The sequence below is a fragment of the Schistocerca americana genome, chromosome 1 (assembly GCF_021461395.2).
Source record: "Schistocerca americana isolate TAMUIC-IGC-003095 chromosome 1, iqSchAmer2.1, whole genome shotgun sequence".
In the NCBI taxonomy this organism is placed as follows: domain Eukaryota; kingdom Metazoa; phylum Arthropoda; class Insecta; order Orthoptera; family Acrididae; genus Schistocerca; species Schistocerca americana.
Genome location: NC_060119.1, coordinates 1,236,464,799 through 1,236,483,546, shown reverse-complemented (window position 1 = coordinate 1,236,483,546; position 18,748 = coordinate 1,236,464,799). Strand labels below are relative to the sequence as shown.

At 44.8% G+C, this 18,748-nt stretch overlaps 1 protein-coding gene across 1 annotated transcript in view; it reads left to right on the top strand.

Annotated features, from left to right (window-relative positions):
• Positions 1 to 18,748, top strand: part of LOC124598421 (Down syndrome cell adhesion molecule-like protein Dscam2) — a 378,789-nt gene that overhangs the window by 68,688 nt on the left and 291,353 nt on the right. Inside the window, exon 3 of the mRNA XM_047136000.1 lies at positions 1,046 to 1,277. Coding sequence (XP_046991956.1) covers positions 1,046 to 1,277 — 232 coding nt within the window. The remainder of the gene's footprint in view (positions 1 to 1,045; positions 1,278 to 18,748) is intronic.

Genomic DNA, 18,748 nt, shown 5'->3' with positions numbered 1-18,748 from the left:
ATGCAGTCCTGATTGTGGCGCTCACCTGCACGGCGCCAAACACGCATACGACCATCATTGGCACCAAGGCAGAAGCGACTTTCATCGCTGAAGACGACACGTCTCCATTCGTCCCTCCATTCACGCCTGTCGCGACACCACTGGAGGCGGGCTGCACGATGTTGGGGCGTGAGCGGAAGACGGCCTAACGGTGTGCGGGACCGTAGCCCAGCTTCATGGAGACGGTTGCGAATGGTCCTCGCCGATACCCCAGGAGCAACAGTGTCCCTAATTTGCTGGGAAGTGGCGGTGCGGTCCCCTACGGCACTGCGTAGGATCCTACGGTCTTGGCGTGCATCCGTGCGTCGCTGCGGTCCGGTCCCAGGTCGACGGGCATGTGCACCTTCCGCCGACCACTGGCGACAACATCGATGTACTGTGGAGACCTCACACCCCACCTCTTGAGCAATTCGGCGGTACGTCCACCCGGCCTCCCGCATTCCCACTATACGCCCTCGCTCAAAGTCCGTCAACTGCACATACGGTTCACGTCCACGCTGTCGCGGCATGCTACCAGTGTTAAAGACTGCGATGGAGCTCCGTATGCCACGGCAAACTGGCTGACACTGACGGCGGTGGTGTACAAATGCTGCGCAGCTAGCGCCATTCGACGGCCAACACCGCGGTTCCTGGTGTGTCCGCTGTGCCGTGCGTGTGATCATTGCTTGTACAGCCCTCTCGCAGTGTCCGGAGCAAGTATGGTGGGTCTGACACACCGGTGTCAATGTGTTCTTTTATCCATTTCCAGGAGTGTATATTGAGGCATGAAAGTGTAGTCAGTTTGGTAATGGAGTGAACTGTGGCGAGAAAAAAACCTATCTATAAATACAGTAATCCGGTTCAAATGGATGTACGCTGCAGTAGTTAGGCAGATATTAAAAGTCTTGTACAGAACAGAGTAGTGGGGAGAGCTATAAGTCCCGTAGTGCTTAGAACCATTCGAACAAGCTCTAGTTATACGGTGTGCATAGCGCAGCTGCTGAAGGAGTTCCGTCTGTGCCGGCAGGTGGTGAACTCCGGCGAGCCGGCGACGTTCAACTGCTCGGTGTCGGGCTCCCCCGTGGTCGGCGTGGAGTGGCTGCACAACGCGGAGCCGCTGGCCGCCGGCCGCGCGCGCCTCCTGTCGCCGCTGGTTCTGCACGTCGGCGCCGCGACGCGCTCCCACCGCGGCGTCTACCAGTGCGTCGCCAGGGGGGACGACGACAGCGCGCAGGCCGGGGCAGAGCTGCGGCTCGGAGGTCAGTAGTCAAACCATCTTACTCTGGCCTTCACCCAGATTTTCAAGACTTTCCTCATCCACGTTCTGATAACACGTCGCTCACCTCGGCTGTGCGAAACTCATCTCAGATAAATACCAATTTTCTATGTCCTCACTCACTGCGTATTCGTAATATCTGTCTTCGTCTGCAGTTTTAGACTCCTGTAGCTCACTGTAACACCATGGAAGTTATTCTCTGACGTCCTGACCTTTCGTCCAAATTTTTGTTAGCTGCATATTCCTTTCCCAGCGATTCTAAGAGAAACTGACCATTCCAGTTCATTTAACCTTTACCATACTTGTTGCTCTGTTGCAGGGTTGCAATGAGGTTTGCTGAGCCTCAGCGTACTACAATACTTAGCACGCGTAAAGCTGATTAAATCGGTTCCATCAAGGTGACTGCGACCAACGCAACTGCTGAGGCATTGTTCAGCATGAATGCTCACACTTTTCTTTACGGCATCAATTGCGTATCATACGTCCGACGTCAGGACAGTACTTCACAAGTATCACTCTGAATACAGTTGGTAGAAACTTCCAAGAAATTCTAATACTAATCCGAAAACGATGACCTGTTGGACGAGCGGTTGTAGTCCAAGACTTCGCTGTTTTCTATTAGCGCTCGCTGTACAACTATAAGGCTGGCGCCGAATCCAGAAACAGTCTTGCCAATTGACTCCCTCGACTGTCCTTGTGCCGGACAACTAACATAAATACCCGACGGGCGGAGTGATGTGGGGCAACGCTCGATTTCCGCCCACTTGATAGGCGATAAAAAGCAGGCAAAGGTGTCTCCGTCGTAGGCAAGACTGCTTTAGCCGAACAGAATCTCGCCGCTTGACGCCTGCTGATTAGGCAACCCAAGTTATACGTCTGTAGCGCGTGAAACATCCCAGCCCAGTATGATACAGCACTTCAGTAACATCACGCCCACAAGACTTCGACTTTATTTTCCGGTTTACGGTCGGGTCGTTACTTATTTCCACACAGTGGCGTCCTCCAAACCGCTGGCAATTAAAATTGCAAAACCTTGATTGCATGCAGCCGACAGTTATGAAACTGGCCTGAAAAGTTCTCCTTGCTTGGGTACGCGAAATATAGAATTTCAGCACTGCAGCACAAAGTAGATAAGACTGACGCCACCTCATTTTGTGTATAAGGAAAGAGTAAACAGCAGCTTTCTAACTCAAAAATCGCATTTGAATTTTGTTTGTTAATAAGATTGTAGAACTACTGACAGCCTTGGGAGAGCCAGTCCTGACGAAACTCTACCATCTGGTGGGCAAGATGTATGAGACAGGCGAAATACCCTCAGACTTCAAGAAGAATATAATAATTCCAATCCCAAAGAAGGCAAGTGTTGACAAATGTGCAAATTACCGAACTATCAGTTTCATAAGTCACGGCTGCAAAATACTAACGCGGATTCTTTACAGACGAATGGAAAAACTAGTAGAAGCTGACCTTGGGGAAGATCAGTTTGGATACTGTAGAAATGTTGGGACACGTGAGGCAATACTGACCCTACGACTTATCTTGGAAGCTAGATTAAGGAAGGCAAACCTACGTTTCTAGCGTTTGTAGACTTAGAGAAAGCTTTTGACAATGTTGATTGGAATACTCTCTTTCAAATTCTGCAGATGGCAGGGGTAAAATACAGAGAGCGAAAGGCTATTTACAATTTGTACAGAAACCAGATGGCAGTTATAAGAGTCGAGGGGCGTGAAAGAGAAGCAGTGGTTGGGAAGGGAGTGAGACAGGGTTGTAGTCTCTCCCCGATGTTATTCAATCTGTATATTGAGCAAGCAGTAAAGGAAACAAAGGAAAAATTCGGAGTAGGTATTAAAATCCATGGAGAAGAAATAAAAACTTTGAGGTTCGCCGATGACATTGTAATTCTGTCAGAGACAGCAAAGGACTTGGAAGAGCAGTTGAATGGAATGGACAGTGTCTTGAAAGGAGGATATAAGATGAACATCAACAAAAGCAAAACGAGGATAATGGAATGTAGTCCAATTAAATCGGGTGATGCTGAGGGGATTAGATTAGGAAATGAGACACTTGAAGTAGTAAAGGAGTTTTGATATTTAGGGAGTAAAATAACTGATGATGGTCGAAGTAGAGTATATATAAAATGTAGACTGGCAATGGCAAGGAAAGCGTTTATGAAGAAGAGAAATTTGTTAACATCGAGTATAGATTTAAGTGTCAGGAAGTCATTTCTGAAAGTATTTGTATGGAGTGTAGCCATGTATGGAAGTGAAACATGGACGATAAATAGTTTGGACAAGAAGAGCATAGAAGCTTTTGAAATGTGGTGCTACAGAAGAATGCTGAAGATTAGATGGGTAGATCACATAACTAATGAGGAAGTATTGAATAGGATTGGGGAGAAGAGACATTTGTGGCACAACTTGACTAGAAGAAGGGATCGGTTGGTAGGACATGTGTCGAGGCATCAAGGGATCACCAATTTAGTATGGAGGGCAGCGTGGAGGGTAAAAATCGTAGAGGGAGACCAAGAGATGAATACACTAAGCAGATTCAGAAGGATGTAGGCTGCAGTAGGTACCGGGAGATGAAGAAGCTTGCACAGGATAGAGTAGCATGGAGAGCTGCATCAAACCAGTCTCAGGACTGAAGACCACAACAACAACAATGAGATTGTGGGATGTAAAAGTCACTCATGTTTAGAAAAAATAGAACATCTTGAACGATTGCAAATACCACGTTCATATTCACAAGACATGTACACCTTGCGACCGAACCGCCGAATCTTTCCATCAGTAAATGGGGTATGTTCTCAACTGACTCGGTTGTTTTAACCCCCTCCACTGACGGAATGACCCGCTTCCTTCTTCCGTATGTATAAAGCCAATACGGACTTGTAGCTGTCACGCCTTTACGCTTACTGCTACGTATTTTAACCGTAAATAGCTCAGTCCTAATGGTAAGAGGTAGTAGTGAATTCACGTTATTAATCTTCGAATACAGCGCAGCTGCCACAAGCTCAGCTCACTTTTACTCCACTCCTACCCTCGCCATTGCACCACATTAAGTAGGTGCTACATGGACCTTGCTAAATTCACTTGCGTATACATTTTTGACCGTTACTCGCCAGTATTTACCTAATGATTAGTACACTCCTAACCGGACTATTTCCGAAAGAGCTGTGATGATTGAACGGGTTCGATCCACAGCCTACAGTGCCCTATAGTTCATACGGTAACACTGCCTACCTGACCCACTTAACTTGGTAGTGAGCTTATGTATCCAATCACCACTGCTAGCAGCAGTGGATAATCCTATCAGCACGACGAGAGCAGCAGACTTACCGTCGAATCCTCCTGAAAATACTTATAACTACGGTCGCCAGCTCTGAAGGAGCAAAAGAATAAATCAATTTTTGGCTCGTTTCAAAGTGAAACGGCTTGAGTTGAATTTAAACTTAATTCTGAATATTACTATTTCTGATCATTCTAGGTGATTCTACAAAGCAAATACTCTCTCAATTTCTGTGAGTTGGCTAGGTAATTACTACCAAGACAATTTATGCAACTTAGGTTAACAAAATCCTATCCTTCAACTTATTTAATGATTTTGGATATTACTCTTTGGACAATTGATATAGAATTAGTTAAGTGACTTTACTTGAAAAGTTACTCAGAAAAATTTAAGTAACTATAAATAGGCGACTCATTCTGGTGTGACCATTGCTCTTTTCAACATTCTTATACGCTAAAGTATTCTACAACCAAAAGAATTGTAAATGAAAGAGGCGATGGTGGCCTCAGTCTGATTTCACTATACTATATCTGAGGTTACTACACTTTACAATGAACAACATGCGTCGTAATTTTACTCATTACTATATTCTGTCCTCTGCACTTGCATAAAAGAAAACTGGTATTCTCCTTTTACATGTATACAAAGTTCGACTTAACAACTGCAAGCAGTCTTGCCTTGGGTAGACGTGTCGGTGCTGGTGGCGAGATGCATGTGGCTAAGGCAGCTCTTCACGCCTCATGCCCTTAATGGCGGCTGGAACTACGAGCTGTAGCACTCGTATAAGCTACTGCACATCCGCCATAAAATCTGGGCGCAGGAACTCTTACAATCAGCACCAGTGGCATAGAGACGGCTTCGACAACCATTCGTTGCGTTCCACTCCACAAACGGCGACGATATTCGCCTCTTCGCTGTTGCACAGTCACTTTTGCGTGAGCACAGTTACGCACGTCCGATCACGTCAACACTCCCCAGGCCATTTCATTGTTCAGTCCCTGTGTCTCCAGCTACCTCTAGCTACGCTCGTATCACCAAGAGTGGGGGCGTTCCCCTACCACCTTTTCACCGAAATCATTTAGTATTTAAGAATATTTATATTTATTACCCTGGAGTTCATACCAGTCATAATAATTTACTACTAGCGCTTTATAACATTAAATCATACAGTAATCACTTATAATTACCAAGAAAAAGAATACATTTGACTCCGAAAGCTTAGTGCATTGTCTGACAGGTAGCGCTAATTCCCAGTTTCGCCAATAGATGGCATCAGGGTGCACTCCCTGGCAATCTCACACCAGCGCGCCCTTTTCCGACGCGCGGGCTCCAAATTACTGTCAGCCCACCATCATTTCAGTTCCGTTACAACCTGTATGTCCTGCCGAAATAATGAGCATTTCAGTCACCTCGGTTCAGCATGTGTCCTATGGCCTAGTAAGCACAGGTCCGCCAAGGGTCCTGATAATTTGTTCCATGCGTGATGTCATCGACCAGTGTAAGGCGCTAATGCCATCCTGTGGTACACCCATCCATACTGCTTTAAACTGGTTACGAAGATCATCTGTGGCGATTGCCATTGGTTCACAGAGCTGCACCCATCCTTTCACCATTACCCACACATTTTCGATTGGCAACAAGTCTGGTGATCCGGCATGCTGACATCCTAGGACATCAAGAATGCACGTGTTCGTGCTGCAACATTTGCTCGCGCATTGTCTTCCTGAAAAATGTGCATAAAGGGTATGGCTGTGTCGCAAGAAGTCATTCATGTAAGTAACACTGGTCACAGTGCCCTGGACACTTACCAAATGTGATCTGTGGTTGTACCCAATAGCATAGCACCCCACACCATAAAACCTAGAGTTGGCCTGTATGTCTTGTGCGAATGCAGTCATTATGATGCTACTCCCCCTGTTTGTGACGAACCAAAATGCGGCCATCATTTTCGATCAAACAGAACCTGGATTCGTCCAAAAACACTATCTGATGCCATTCCTGTCTCCAGTGACGACCCACACTGTTTGTGGTGTAGTCGATAGTCGTAATGCTTGCGCCTGTTATCGACAAACACAGATACTCCTTGCTGTCGATGTGTAGCGGGCCACACCAATGAGACGGAAGTGGCAAGACACTCCCACAGAAGCTCTTCAGGCGACCGTCGGCGTCCTGTCTTGAAATAGACCGACACATAGACAAGAGGTCAGTTCTAAGTCTACATCTACATCTACATCTACATCCATACTCCGCAAGCGACCTTACCGAGTGTGGCGGAGGGTACTTTGAATACCTCTATTGGTTCTCCTTTCTATTCCAGTCTCGTATTGTTAGTGGAAAGAAAGATTGTTGGTATGCCTCTGTGTGGGCTCTAATCTCTCTGACTTTATCCTCATGGTCTCTTCGCGGGATATACGTAGGGCGGAGCAATATACTGCTTGACCCCTCGGCGAAGGTATGTTCTCGAAACTTCAACGAAAGCCCGTACCGAGCTACTGAGCGTCTCTCTTGCAGATTCTTCCACTGGAGTTTATCTATCTTCTCCGTAACGGTTACTAAATGATCCTGTAACGAAGCGCGCTGCTTTCCGTTGGATCTTCTGTATCTCTTCTATCGACCCCATCTGGTATGGATCCCACACCGGTGAGCAGTATTCATGCAGTGGGCGAACAAGTGTACTGTAACCTACTTCCTTTGTTTTCGGATTGTATTTCCTTAGGATCTCAGTCTGGCATCTGCTTTACCGACGATCAACTTTATATGATCATTCCATTTTAAATCACTCCTAACGCCTACTCCCAGATAATTTATGGAAGTAACTGCTTCCAGTTGCTGTCCTGTTATATTGTAGCTAAATGATAAAGGATCTTTCTTTGTATATATTCGCAGCACATTACACTTGTCTACATTGAGATTAAATTGCCATTCTTTGCACAATGCGTCAATTCGTTGCAGATCCTCCTGCATTTCAGTACAATTTTCCATTGTTACAACCTCTCGATATACCACAGCATCATCCGCAAAAAGCCTCAGTGAACTTCCGATGTTATCCACAAGGTCATTTATGTATATTGTGAATAGCAACGGTCCTACGACACTCCCCTGCGGCACACCTGAAATCACTCTTACGAATGACATGCTGCATTCCGTTATCTGGTCTGATAGTCCACATGCTCCTACTTTGTTCATTAAACGACTGTGGATAACTGTATCGAACGCCTTGCGGAAGTCAAGAAACACGGCATCTACCTGGGAACCCGTGTCTATGGCCCTCTGAGTCTCGTGGACGAATAGCGCGAGCTGGGTTTCACACGATCGTCTTTTTCGAAACCCATGCTGATTCCTACAGAGTAGATTTCTAGTCTCCAGAAAAGTCATTATACTCGAACACAATACGTGTTCCAAAATTCTACAACTGATCGACGTAAGTGATATAGGTCTGTAGTTCTGCACACCTGTTCGACGTCCCTTCTTGAAAACGGGGATGACCTGTGCCCCTTTCCAATCCTTTGGAACGCTACGCTCTTCTGAAGACCTACGGTACACCGCTGAAGGAAGAGGGGCAAGTTCCTTCGCGTACTCAGTGTAAAATCGAACTGGTATCCCATCAGGTCCAGCGACCTTTCCTCTTTTGAGCAATTTTAATTGTTTTTCTATCCCTCTGTCATCTATTTCGATATCTACCATTTTGTCATCTGTACGACAATCTAGAGAAGGAACTACAGTGCAGTCTTCCTCCGTGAAACAGCTTTGGAAAAAGACATTTAGTATTTCGGCCTCTGTTTCAGTACCATTTTGGTCACAGAGTGTCTGAACACTTCGTTTTGATCCACCTACCGCTTTGACATAAGACCAAAATTTCTTAGGATTTTCTGCTACGTCAGTACATAGAACTTTACTTTCGAATTAATTGAATGCTTTTCGCATAGCCCTCCGCACATTACATTTCGCTTCGTGTAATTTTTGTTTGTCTGCAAGACTTTGGCTATGTTTATGTTTGCTGTGAAGTTCCCTTTGCTTCCGTAGCAGTTTTCTAACTCGGTTGTTGTACCACGGTGGCTCTTTTCCATCTCTTACGATCTTGCTTGGCACATACTCATCTAATGCATATTGTACGATTGTTTTGAACTTTGTCCACTGATCCTCAACACTATCTGTACTTGAGATAAAACTTTTGTGTTGAGCCATCAAGTACTCTGAAATCTGCTTTTTGTCACTTTTGCTAAATAGAAAAATCTTCTTACCCTTTTTTAATATTTCTATTTATGGCTGAAATCGTCGACGCAGTAATCGCTTTATGATCGCTGATTCCCTGTTCTGCATTAACTGTGTAAGTAGGCTGTTTAGGTTTTTTATTGGTAACGCTACCTCTGTATGAAAATCACTGGCTGTGCTGTGTGCAGTCTGTGGCTGCTTTGCATTGTTGTAATACTCGCCATTGTAGTGTTAGGCAGCTGGCTGTGAACAGCGCGTAGCGTTGCGCAGTTGGAGGTGAGCCGCCAGCAGTGGTGGATGTGGGGAGAGAGATGGCGGAGTTTTGAAATTTGTCATGAACTGCTATATTTATATATGATGATATCAAGGTAAATACATTGTTTGTTCTCTATTAATATCTTTCATTTGCTAACTATCCCTATCAGTAGTTAGTGCCTTCCATAGTTTGAATCTTTTATTTAGCTGGCAGTAGTGGCGCTCGCTGTATTGCAGTAGCTTGAGCAGCGAAGATTTTTGTGAGGTAAGTGATTTGTGAAAGGTATAGTTTAATGTTAGTCAGGGCCATTCTTTTGTAGGGAATTTTGAAAGTCAGATTGCGTTGCGCTAACAAAATATTGTGTGTCAGTTTAAGCACAGTCTTGTATAATTGTTCAAAAGGGGACGTTTCAACTGTTTCAAATAGTTCGGGTCACCAGAAGGTCTAATATGTTATCGCTACGAGTCAGTTCTCTGTTTAACTGCTCAAGGTAGTTTTCAGATAAAGCAAAAAAAAAAAAAAAAAAAAAAATTTCACTGGATTCTTTGTACCTACCACTCGATATAAAAGTTTCAGTCTCCCAGTCTGTATCTGGCAAATTAAAATCTCCACCCAGAACTGTAACATGGTCGGGAAATCTACTCGAAATATTTTCCAAATTTTCATTCAGGTGCTCTGCCACAACAGCTGCTGAGCCAGGGGGCCTATAGAGACATCCAATTACTATGTTTGAGCCTGCTTTAACCGTGATCTTCACCCAAATTATTTCACATTTAGGATTTCCGTCAATTTCCTTCGATATTATTGCACTTTGTATCGCTAATAACACGCCTCCCCCTTCACAGTCCAGCCTGTCTCTGGGGTATACTTTCCAATCTGAGTTTATAATTTCATTACTGGTTGCATCTGGTTTCAGCCAACTTTATGTCCCTAGAACTATATGGGCATTGTGACCGTTTATTAATGAGAGCAGTTCTGGGACCTTTCTGTAGACGCTCCTGCAGTTTACTATTACCATATTAACATTGTTATTCCCTGTTGCGTTTCACCTACTACTACCTTGTCGCGTCTCAGGAAGCGTCTTGTCGGGCCTAGGGAGGGAATTCTCTAACTTAAAAAACCCACATTCGCAGTGCACACGTACTCCGCTACTCTTGTAGCCGCTTCCTGCGTCTAGTGCACGCCTGACCTATTCAGTGGGACCCTAAATTTCTCCACCCGATAGCGGAGGTCGAGAAATTTTGCACCCCAGATCTCCGCAGAATCGTCTGATCCTCTGGTTTAATCCTTCCACTCGGCTCCAAACCAGAGGACTGCGATCGGTTCTGGGAACGATACTACAAATAGTTAGCTCAGATTCGACCCCGCGAGCGAGGCTTTCCGCCTTCAACAACTCCGCCAACCGCCTCTGAACACAGACAGCAGGAGTCATTGGTGCCGACATGAGCAACAATTTGCAGTCGGGTGCACCCAGTGCTCTCTATCGCCGCCGGCAGAGTCTCCTCCACATCTCGGATGAGACCCCCCGGCAAGCAGACAGAGTGAACACTGGCCTTCTTCCCCGACCTTTCCGCTATTTCCCTAAGGGGCTCCATCACCTGCCTAACACTGGAGCTCCCAATCACTAATAAACCCCTCCCCCCGTGTGCCTGCTCGGACCTTGCTGAAGGAGCGGCCACATGTCCACTCACAGGCATAGCGGGCGATGCCACACGGCCAGCCTCCACATTGACCCTCCACATCGTGCGACGCAAACGCCGCTGAACCCGCCACTACCCTTGGGGAGAGGGTGGCCCAACCGCGCCCGGTACCTGCGAAGATGTCTCGACAGCAGGGACCGTGGGTGAAGCATTTAACACCTGGGGTGTACCATGAGACGCACCAGACTCCCCACTGCCGCTACACTCCGAGGCAGCAGCCTGAAGACGGCTGACCGCGGCGATCAACACGTTCAGCTGTTCGCGAACAGTGGCCAGCTCCTCCTGCGTCCGTACACAGCAGTCACACATCCTACCGATCCTAAGAAATCAACAATTTACTATAGAGAGTTAATCAACTTTTAACTAGACTGCTAATTCACTAAAGGTGGCTGATAATTGACTAAACTGTGGTTACTAGACGCTTCTTGTTGGAAACAATGAAAGTAAGCTCTAACTGTCTCTGGACTGTATTCAAAACATACACGAAATCTATGGAACACTATTATTAGTACTCAAAAATTAAAGCTTCCTAAAAGCAAAAACACACAGAAAAAGAAGCGACAAGTAAGAAAAACACAGTTAATACTTAAATTAACGTAGCTTGCTGCTCAGCAGATGTGAAGCAGACGGCAGTTACGACGTCACTGACCAGTCAACGCCTAGTCCACAGCAAGCAACGAGAACAGTACTGTGTCCGGCGACAACAGAATTGGAGGCAACCAGTTAGACTCTTAAATTCAGCACAAGTGTTACACTGGTTGCCTCTATGTATATAAATGTGCCTATGCCCTGATCCACAGTCACACAAGACAAGTGTTCATTTTGACTGTGTAAGAGTGTTTCAAAAATGGTTCAAATGGCTCTGAGCACTATGAGACTTAACATCTATGGTCATCAGTCCCCTAGAACTTAGAACTACTTAAACCTAACTAACCTAAGGACATCACACAACACCCAGTCATCACGAGGCAGAGAAAATCCCTCACCCCGCCGGGAATCGAACCCGGGAACCCGGGCGTGGAAGAGTGTTTCAGTTCCTACATTTTACGGGTGCAATAATCATGTCTTTTATCACTCGGTCAGAACCTAATTCAGTTGTGACAACCCGTCACAAGAATTTGACCGGTAAGTGTACCGTTTTCAATTATTTGCAAATAAGTACGCCCATGCAGCACTTATACCTCACCACACCGTAACTTCTGGACACCAAAACTATAATGGTCGACATTGTTCCTGAGTATTTACTTGTTCCCACAGCTCTTCATATGAGGGTACATGCAGAATCACTACTCAGACAGAGTCTGTTCTCATCCGAGAAGAGCATGCGACTCCACTCCACGTTGGTCCAATCCCTATGCTCTTGGCACCGTCAGTAAAGCTGTCACCGATGAGTGGGTATCAACGGAACACAATGTACTGGTGGTCGGGCAGAGACCCCTCCCATGCAGTCGCCGTGTCACTGTGGAGCGTGAGACTGCCTGCCTTGCACGAATGCTAAATGTGGTTACAATTGCACTCGTGTTGCATGTGGGGTCCTTCTTGTCTACTGGTCATCTACTGCTGTAGCTGACTGCGGTCGATCGCCTCCTATCCTTGGGTCAACAATGCCTGTGGTTCAGAACGCTCCCCGTCCACTTGTCACGATGGTGTGAGCACTACCGAACTCCTGCGTTACACCCGTCACACTTCCTCCTTCTTCCAGTTCCACTATGATTCTTCCCATGTGATGTTATCCAAATGTTGTATTCAGGCCATGTTGTAATGAAGAACATTATCACTGCGCACAGTAACTGCACGCTGTTAGATACACACAAGGCCAGTCCCAATTGGCCTCAAACCATGTGACATCCAGTTTTCTGTGCACGACTGGAAGACGTCTAGCAAAATGTTCTCGCACTTTCATTCATTTACACGGGAGTATTTAATACGTTATACGAGGTGCTACAATAAAGTAATGAGACTGATTTTCTTTGCAAGATGTGGCAACTCTGCAGGCTTGCGTAGGCACAATATCTTTGACCTTGGTCTATAAGCTGCCTCTAGTCCAAGCGGCACATCGATGCAACTGCACAGTCATGAGCTGTGCTGTAATAGGTAATGCGTATTTGTGTCTTTCGTCACGGAAATGGAACTGCATAATATTGCGCAAAGGTATGCCATTTATTTTGATGTTAAACTGGGTGAAAACGCGACGACAACTTACGGCAAGCTTCAGAAGGCCTTTGGGGAATAGTTTATGTCAAGAGCTCATTTTTTTCGTTGGCATAAAATGTTTAGTGAAGGCAGAACGAATATTGAAGATGAAGACCGCAGTGGACGACCATCAACCTCACAGACGGATGTCAACTTGGCCAGGGTGCGTGACCTCATACGATCTGATCGAAGATTATCCGTGAAAATGATTGCAGAAGAACTGAACATCAGTTGAGAAACGGTTCATCTAATAATAACTGAAGATCTTGGTATGAGAAAGATTTGTGATAAAATGGTCCCCAAAAATCTCGCACCACAACAGCGAGAAAAACGGAAAAATGCGGCAGCCGATCTGTTAGAGCAAACTGAAATCAATGCAGAATTATTTAGCCGTGTTATCACTGGTGATGAAAGTTGGCTTTTTCAGTACGATCCAGAGATAAAACGCCAAAGTTCGCAATGGTATTCAGAGGGATCACCCAGACCAAAAAAAGCTCGCATGCGAAAGTCAAAAGTGAAATGCATGCTTGTGTGCTTCTTTGATTCCAAGGGAATTGTTCATAAAGAGTGGGTGCCCCCTGGACAAACAGTTTACCAATATTACTACAAAGAAATTTTAGAAAGACTTCGTGAAAGAGTTTTTTGTGTCCTTGCCAACATTGTTGATAATTGGATTCTGCATCATGATTAATGCGCCATCCCATACTGCTCTGCCAGTACAGCAATTTTTAACCTCAAAACAAATTTCAGTACTACCACAGCCACCTTCTTATTCACCAGATATCGCTCCATGCGACTTTTTTCTATTTCCAAGAGTCAAAACGGCGGTCAAGGGACACCATTTTCAAACAACACAAGATGTCCAAAAAGCTGTGACGAGGGTCTTGGAGGATATTACAGAAGATGAGTTCCAGAAATGTTACCATAAATGGCAGAAGCGCTGGAAAAAGTGTGTGCAATCAGAAGGGAACTACTTTGAAGGAGACAACATTAAACTTGACTAAAACGGTAAGCAACATTGTCACGCCTCGTATTACTTTATATATCTCGTCCTTAAGTTTAGCAGAGCTGTATAAATAGTGTGGGTTTCGTAGGGTGAACAACTCTCCTGTATTTCCCGGGATCTCCCGTATTATATGAGGGTTATTCAGAGAGTAAGGAATAATCGAACACGGAAAACACAGAGAAAATCTGATGAAGCTTTGCATAGATGTGTGGGGCACTGTGTCTAGTATGCCCGTCGATCTTTTCAGTTCAGAGCTCACAGTGAGAACGTAAAGATGGCTAGAAATTAGCATCTCCCGCCAAGTATGAGGGTCTGGCGAAACATTTCGCCTGAAGCTATGCAATCCACATAACATAACTGTCATGCGGTTCGTTTTACACGACACTTCTCGGCGGCACTCTGCAGCGGCAATGAAGATTCTCCCGCCGCGTTTTCGATGGGAAGTGTTTGATCACCCACAATACAGCCCGTAATCGGGTACCCCTGAAGTTCACCTCTACTCAAATGAACCGCTGGCTATGAAGACAATATTTTGACACAGACAACGAGCTGCAGTCCAGAGTAGAAAATTGTGAAACGCACTGGCGGCAGTCTTCCATAGAGAGGCAATTGAAAAGTTGGTACAACGCTAAGACAAATGTCTAAGTCTGAGCGGCAACTGTGTAGAGAAGTAGCTGGAAAGTGTAGCTAACCGTTGCGAATAAAACAGTTTTCATTTTCACTGTGGTTCCCATTTTGCGACCTATTGTTCCTTACTTTCCGAATAGCCCTCGTAGCAGCATTTTCTTAAACCTCCCTGCTCCCTTATTGGCCGCCGGTTTCTTTCGTATATTTCACCAGTGATCACTATTATAAAATATTAATCCAGTGAAGTACTATCGATAGCTCACGTTCACTGACCAACAGATCTAGAAAAGATTTCGTATAATAATCGATGCTGTCGTCGACGTAGTCTACTATCAGTTCGTGCTTCTACGAAAAGAAGACGGTTTGCCGCAAGGGATTGCGAGAAGTGGAGAAAGAATGGCAAAGGCTCCGCGTCTAAAGGGGTCGTGACATTGGGAATGTTTACTTTTTCCTGGGTCTCTGCTGTACTGGCAGCCAACGCGTCCGTTCGTCTCGTACCGATCAGCAGCTTGGTACAAATTACGCACGGAAGTAAGAAGGAGTCGTGAAAGAGTATTCTAGGGTCGTTGATGTTTAAATACGCTCCTTATTTATATGTGAACTGACTCACACAACACAGGAATATTTCGTAACGCTTAGAAAGAGTTAATTCTCTTACGAACAGTAAGTGGTCTGCTCGGAGAAACAGCAGAAGACTGCTACGTCAGAGTTTACGATTGAAATAAATTTTGATATAGCTGCGAAGAGTATTTTAAATTTGCACAGGCGGAAAAAGGTCGTAGAGTTCTGCAACGTCTGTAAGTAAGTACTTGTAGTGTACAGATAATACACTGCTCAAAATAATTAGGGGAACATGACTTGGGGAGTCTCCCTTACTCCTTTACCAAATTATACATTTATCTCACACAATTAGGTATGCAACAAACATCATTGCATCTTCGATCGTTTACATACAAAGAACTAAAATGTTCAACACCTGTGGAAAACAAAGTGGAAACAACAATTCATCCCATCATGTTGGGTGGTTTTCTTTAAGACTTTGAGAGCTTCCATAACATGCATACCCCCCGTGAGTGTTTATTAGTGCCTGACAGATTGCGAGGTGCCGGGGCTAGCAGTGTATTTAACACTAAATTCTTCTAGAATCTACATATGTAAATGATACTCTAAGCCCCCCCTATTCTAACTCCGACTTTTGCTGTTGCACATGGATTAAAAAGATACGCGAACTGACTGTAATCAACCCTGCAAGTGGAGTAGAAAAGAGTTTGGCACCTGCAATAATTTAATTTGATAAATAAGTTAAATAAAGGAAGGTTTCATTAACGTAGTGAGAAATGATAGGGTTGCTCTACCGATTAACAGAATGAAAGTTCTGTCCAAAATAACAATATGATTTATTAAGACTAAACACAAAATAATAAACAAAAACACATGAAACATTTACAATACATCAAATTGGCTCAAATTGGATACTGAAATAAATGCTGTGAAGGTGAAGTTGTCCCTAAACTAGATTGTGACGTTTATGACGAAGTGGTCTGTGGAGCCAATTCCTTGCAACTCAAATCTTAAGAGAGACACACAGCTAACCCAACATTAATTGCTGCTACATTAGTGAGAACTCAGATAATGAACACCCATGACAGAACAAAGTTAGAAAAGACGAACAGGCGCGCCCTGCTGAGCTCTGATTATCACCTAGCAAAATTGCCTGCTTTGCCAGTGCTGCGGATGTTCATTACCAAGCTGTCTTCTTAACTGCACGGACACGATCTGGCGTACTGGAGGCTGGTTGCTTCGACGTCCCGTCGTGGTGATGATAATGTCGCGAGTATAGTCCGAAACAAATTATCCTGGTCTGGTTGTTCCAGACTAAAGACTTCCTAGCAATACAAATGCGCCTCTGAGGGAGATGAAGAAGGCTCGCCACACAATCACTGACGGTGCAGTGATTGATTTTTAACAAGCGAAGTCACACAGTAACTCCGATACAGTCAACTTTAGCCAAAACTGCTCAAGACAGACAACATAGGCCGCTTGTACGCAGAACGCTCAATTACCAAATGTACTCGGAAAGTTACGTTGAAGTCGAAACTTCAGCAACTTTGTTAAACAGTTACAATCAAATAAAAGTATGTTAGACAGTCAACGGAAGGCAGGCTGTCCAGAGCAGCGAGAGCTCAGTCTTGTAACCTACTCCAACCGAAAGGAAAGAGCCGACTCCCCACAAGACCACCCGTAAACTGAACACAGAACATTCCCGCCCCCACGACAGTGGCCGTGGTTAACCGTTCCAATCAGCAACTCGAAAACCGGCGGAAAATTCCACTCTATTACCAGAGCACTACCATTCCACCAATGGAGATTCTTGGCGCCAATTTCTGCGCTGATTTTGCTACGTCACGGAGCTATGCCCTGAGCAAGCCAATCACAGTTACGATTTTGCAGAAAGCGCGGGAATTTGCCCGCCACAACTGCCTGGGTACACAAGTCATTCCCACGCCTTGCTGGTAGACCGCCAGAAAGTGTTTTCGCTACGTTTCTGCGAAGTAACAGAACCTCTAGCCCAGCCGCTACTTCAGGCCCCTGCGAGCGTGTCTCCGCCACTATTCTACAATGTCGTCGTCTGGAAAGAATTCACTCAACTCCCTCACACCCGTCGGCTTACCCTTTCAAGATCAGCAGAGCCCGCCTCTCACCGGACCACCCGGGTGACGAGAGACGCTGCGTGGGAAGTCCGCATGTGAAGGAATAGCAACTTTTCACCGCATGCAGTTAGAGAGGAAAATCGTAAGATAGAAATATGAGAGGGGGCTCATGCCACCTCTCAAGATAAGAGGCGTGCTCCGCTTAAGGGGAGCTGGAGGTGGTCAAATCCAAAAAATTACAATTTTTTTTTTTGCTACCGAAAAATAATTGGAACATTCCTCTTTAATGTAAACTTTGAATTATTGTTCTACTCGCCCTAGAAGTGGAGTTATTATCATTTTCCCCCACGCCTTCAGAGGAAATGGGCGGCCGCTGAATGCATCTAACACCCTCTCGTGACTTCCTGGCGAACTGCTTGGGATTTTCTCGGCCTGTTACGCATACAGCGCCTTATGTTACGCATACAGCGAGTGTGCAAGGGTTGGCTACATTGTTTTCTGTGACAAATATTAGCCGTATTTCCTTACAGCTTACTCCTATTTTCCTCAGAATTTCGAACATCTTGCTCCATTTAATATTGGCATACACTTTTGTTCTGGTTACGGTGCCACATTTTAGTAACCGTGTATATAAGAGGAAGAACGTAGGGAAAAGAAAATTAACACTAATACCAAGTTGTGATACTACAATGAATAAGAGCGCGAAACATCGTCTCTTTGCTGTTTACCGTTTCGAATTAGTTCAGTGTTGCGCCTGTTGTTGGTAGTATTATACTTCTTGTGCAAAGCGGGTAATATGCAGTATGTACAAGAATCAGGAGGGAACAATAAAACCAATTTTTCATGTCTTAGCACAGCCAGAATTGTTACACAAATGTCTACACGGAAAGATGCAGAATCCTAATGAGAGCGTAAACAATTTGATTTGGAAAGTGATTCCTAAAAGGGTGTTTGCAAGCATTGCATTTATGATGCAATAGCAACCTACAACCAAGGGAACAGTGTGAAGTTCTGAAGGCATTAGGATTTACAGCTGGGGCGAACCCTGTACAAGCAATAAGAAATATTGACAGAGAAAGGATAAGAGGAGCAGAAAGAAGAGAAAGGCATATGAAGTATGATGGAACAACAGGCCAGAAAAGAAGACAGAAGAGGAAGCTTTTGGAGGATGAAGACGAAGACCCTGATAATCCATCCTATAGTGCAGGAATGTATTGAGAAATTTTGATAGCCATTTCCCGTAAATTAGAATTTTTCGAATATAAGGAACATTTTCTCAAAATCCACTCAAGCTAGAGAGATGAAATTTTGCACTCCTAGTGGTCAAACTCACATTGTAACACAGCCATTTGGCAATATGTTCAGTAGTTTCATTTCAGTTTAATTATAAAGCAATTATTTGTAAAAAAATTTGGGTCATTAATAAAAAAAATAATTGGAAGGAAACTAGAAAAGATACTCCAAAATCCCTCTGTCATAACTGCAATACTAAACCACTCTATATGTAAAAAAATTCAAATT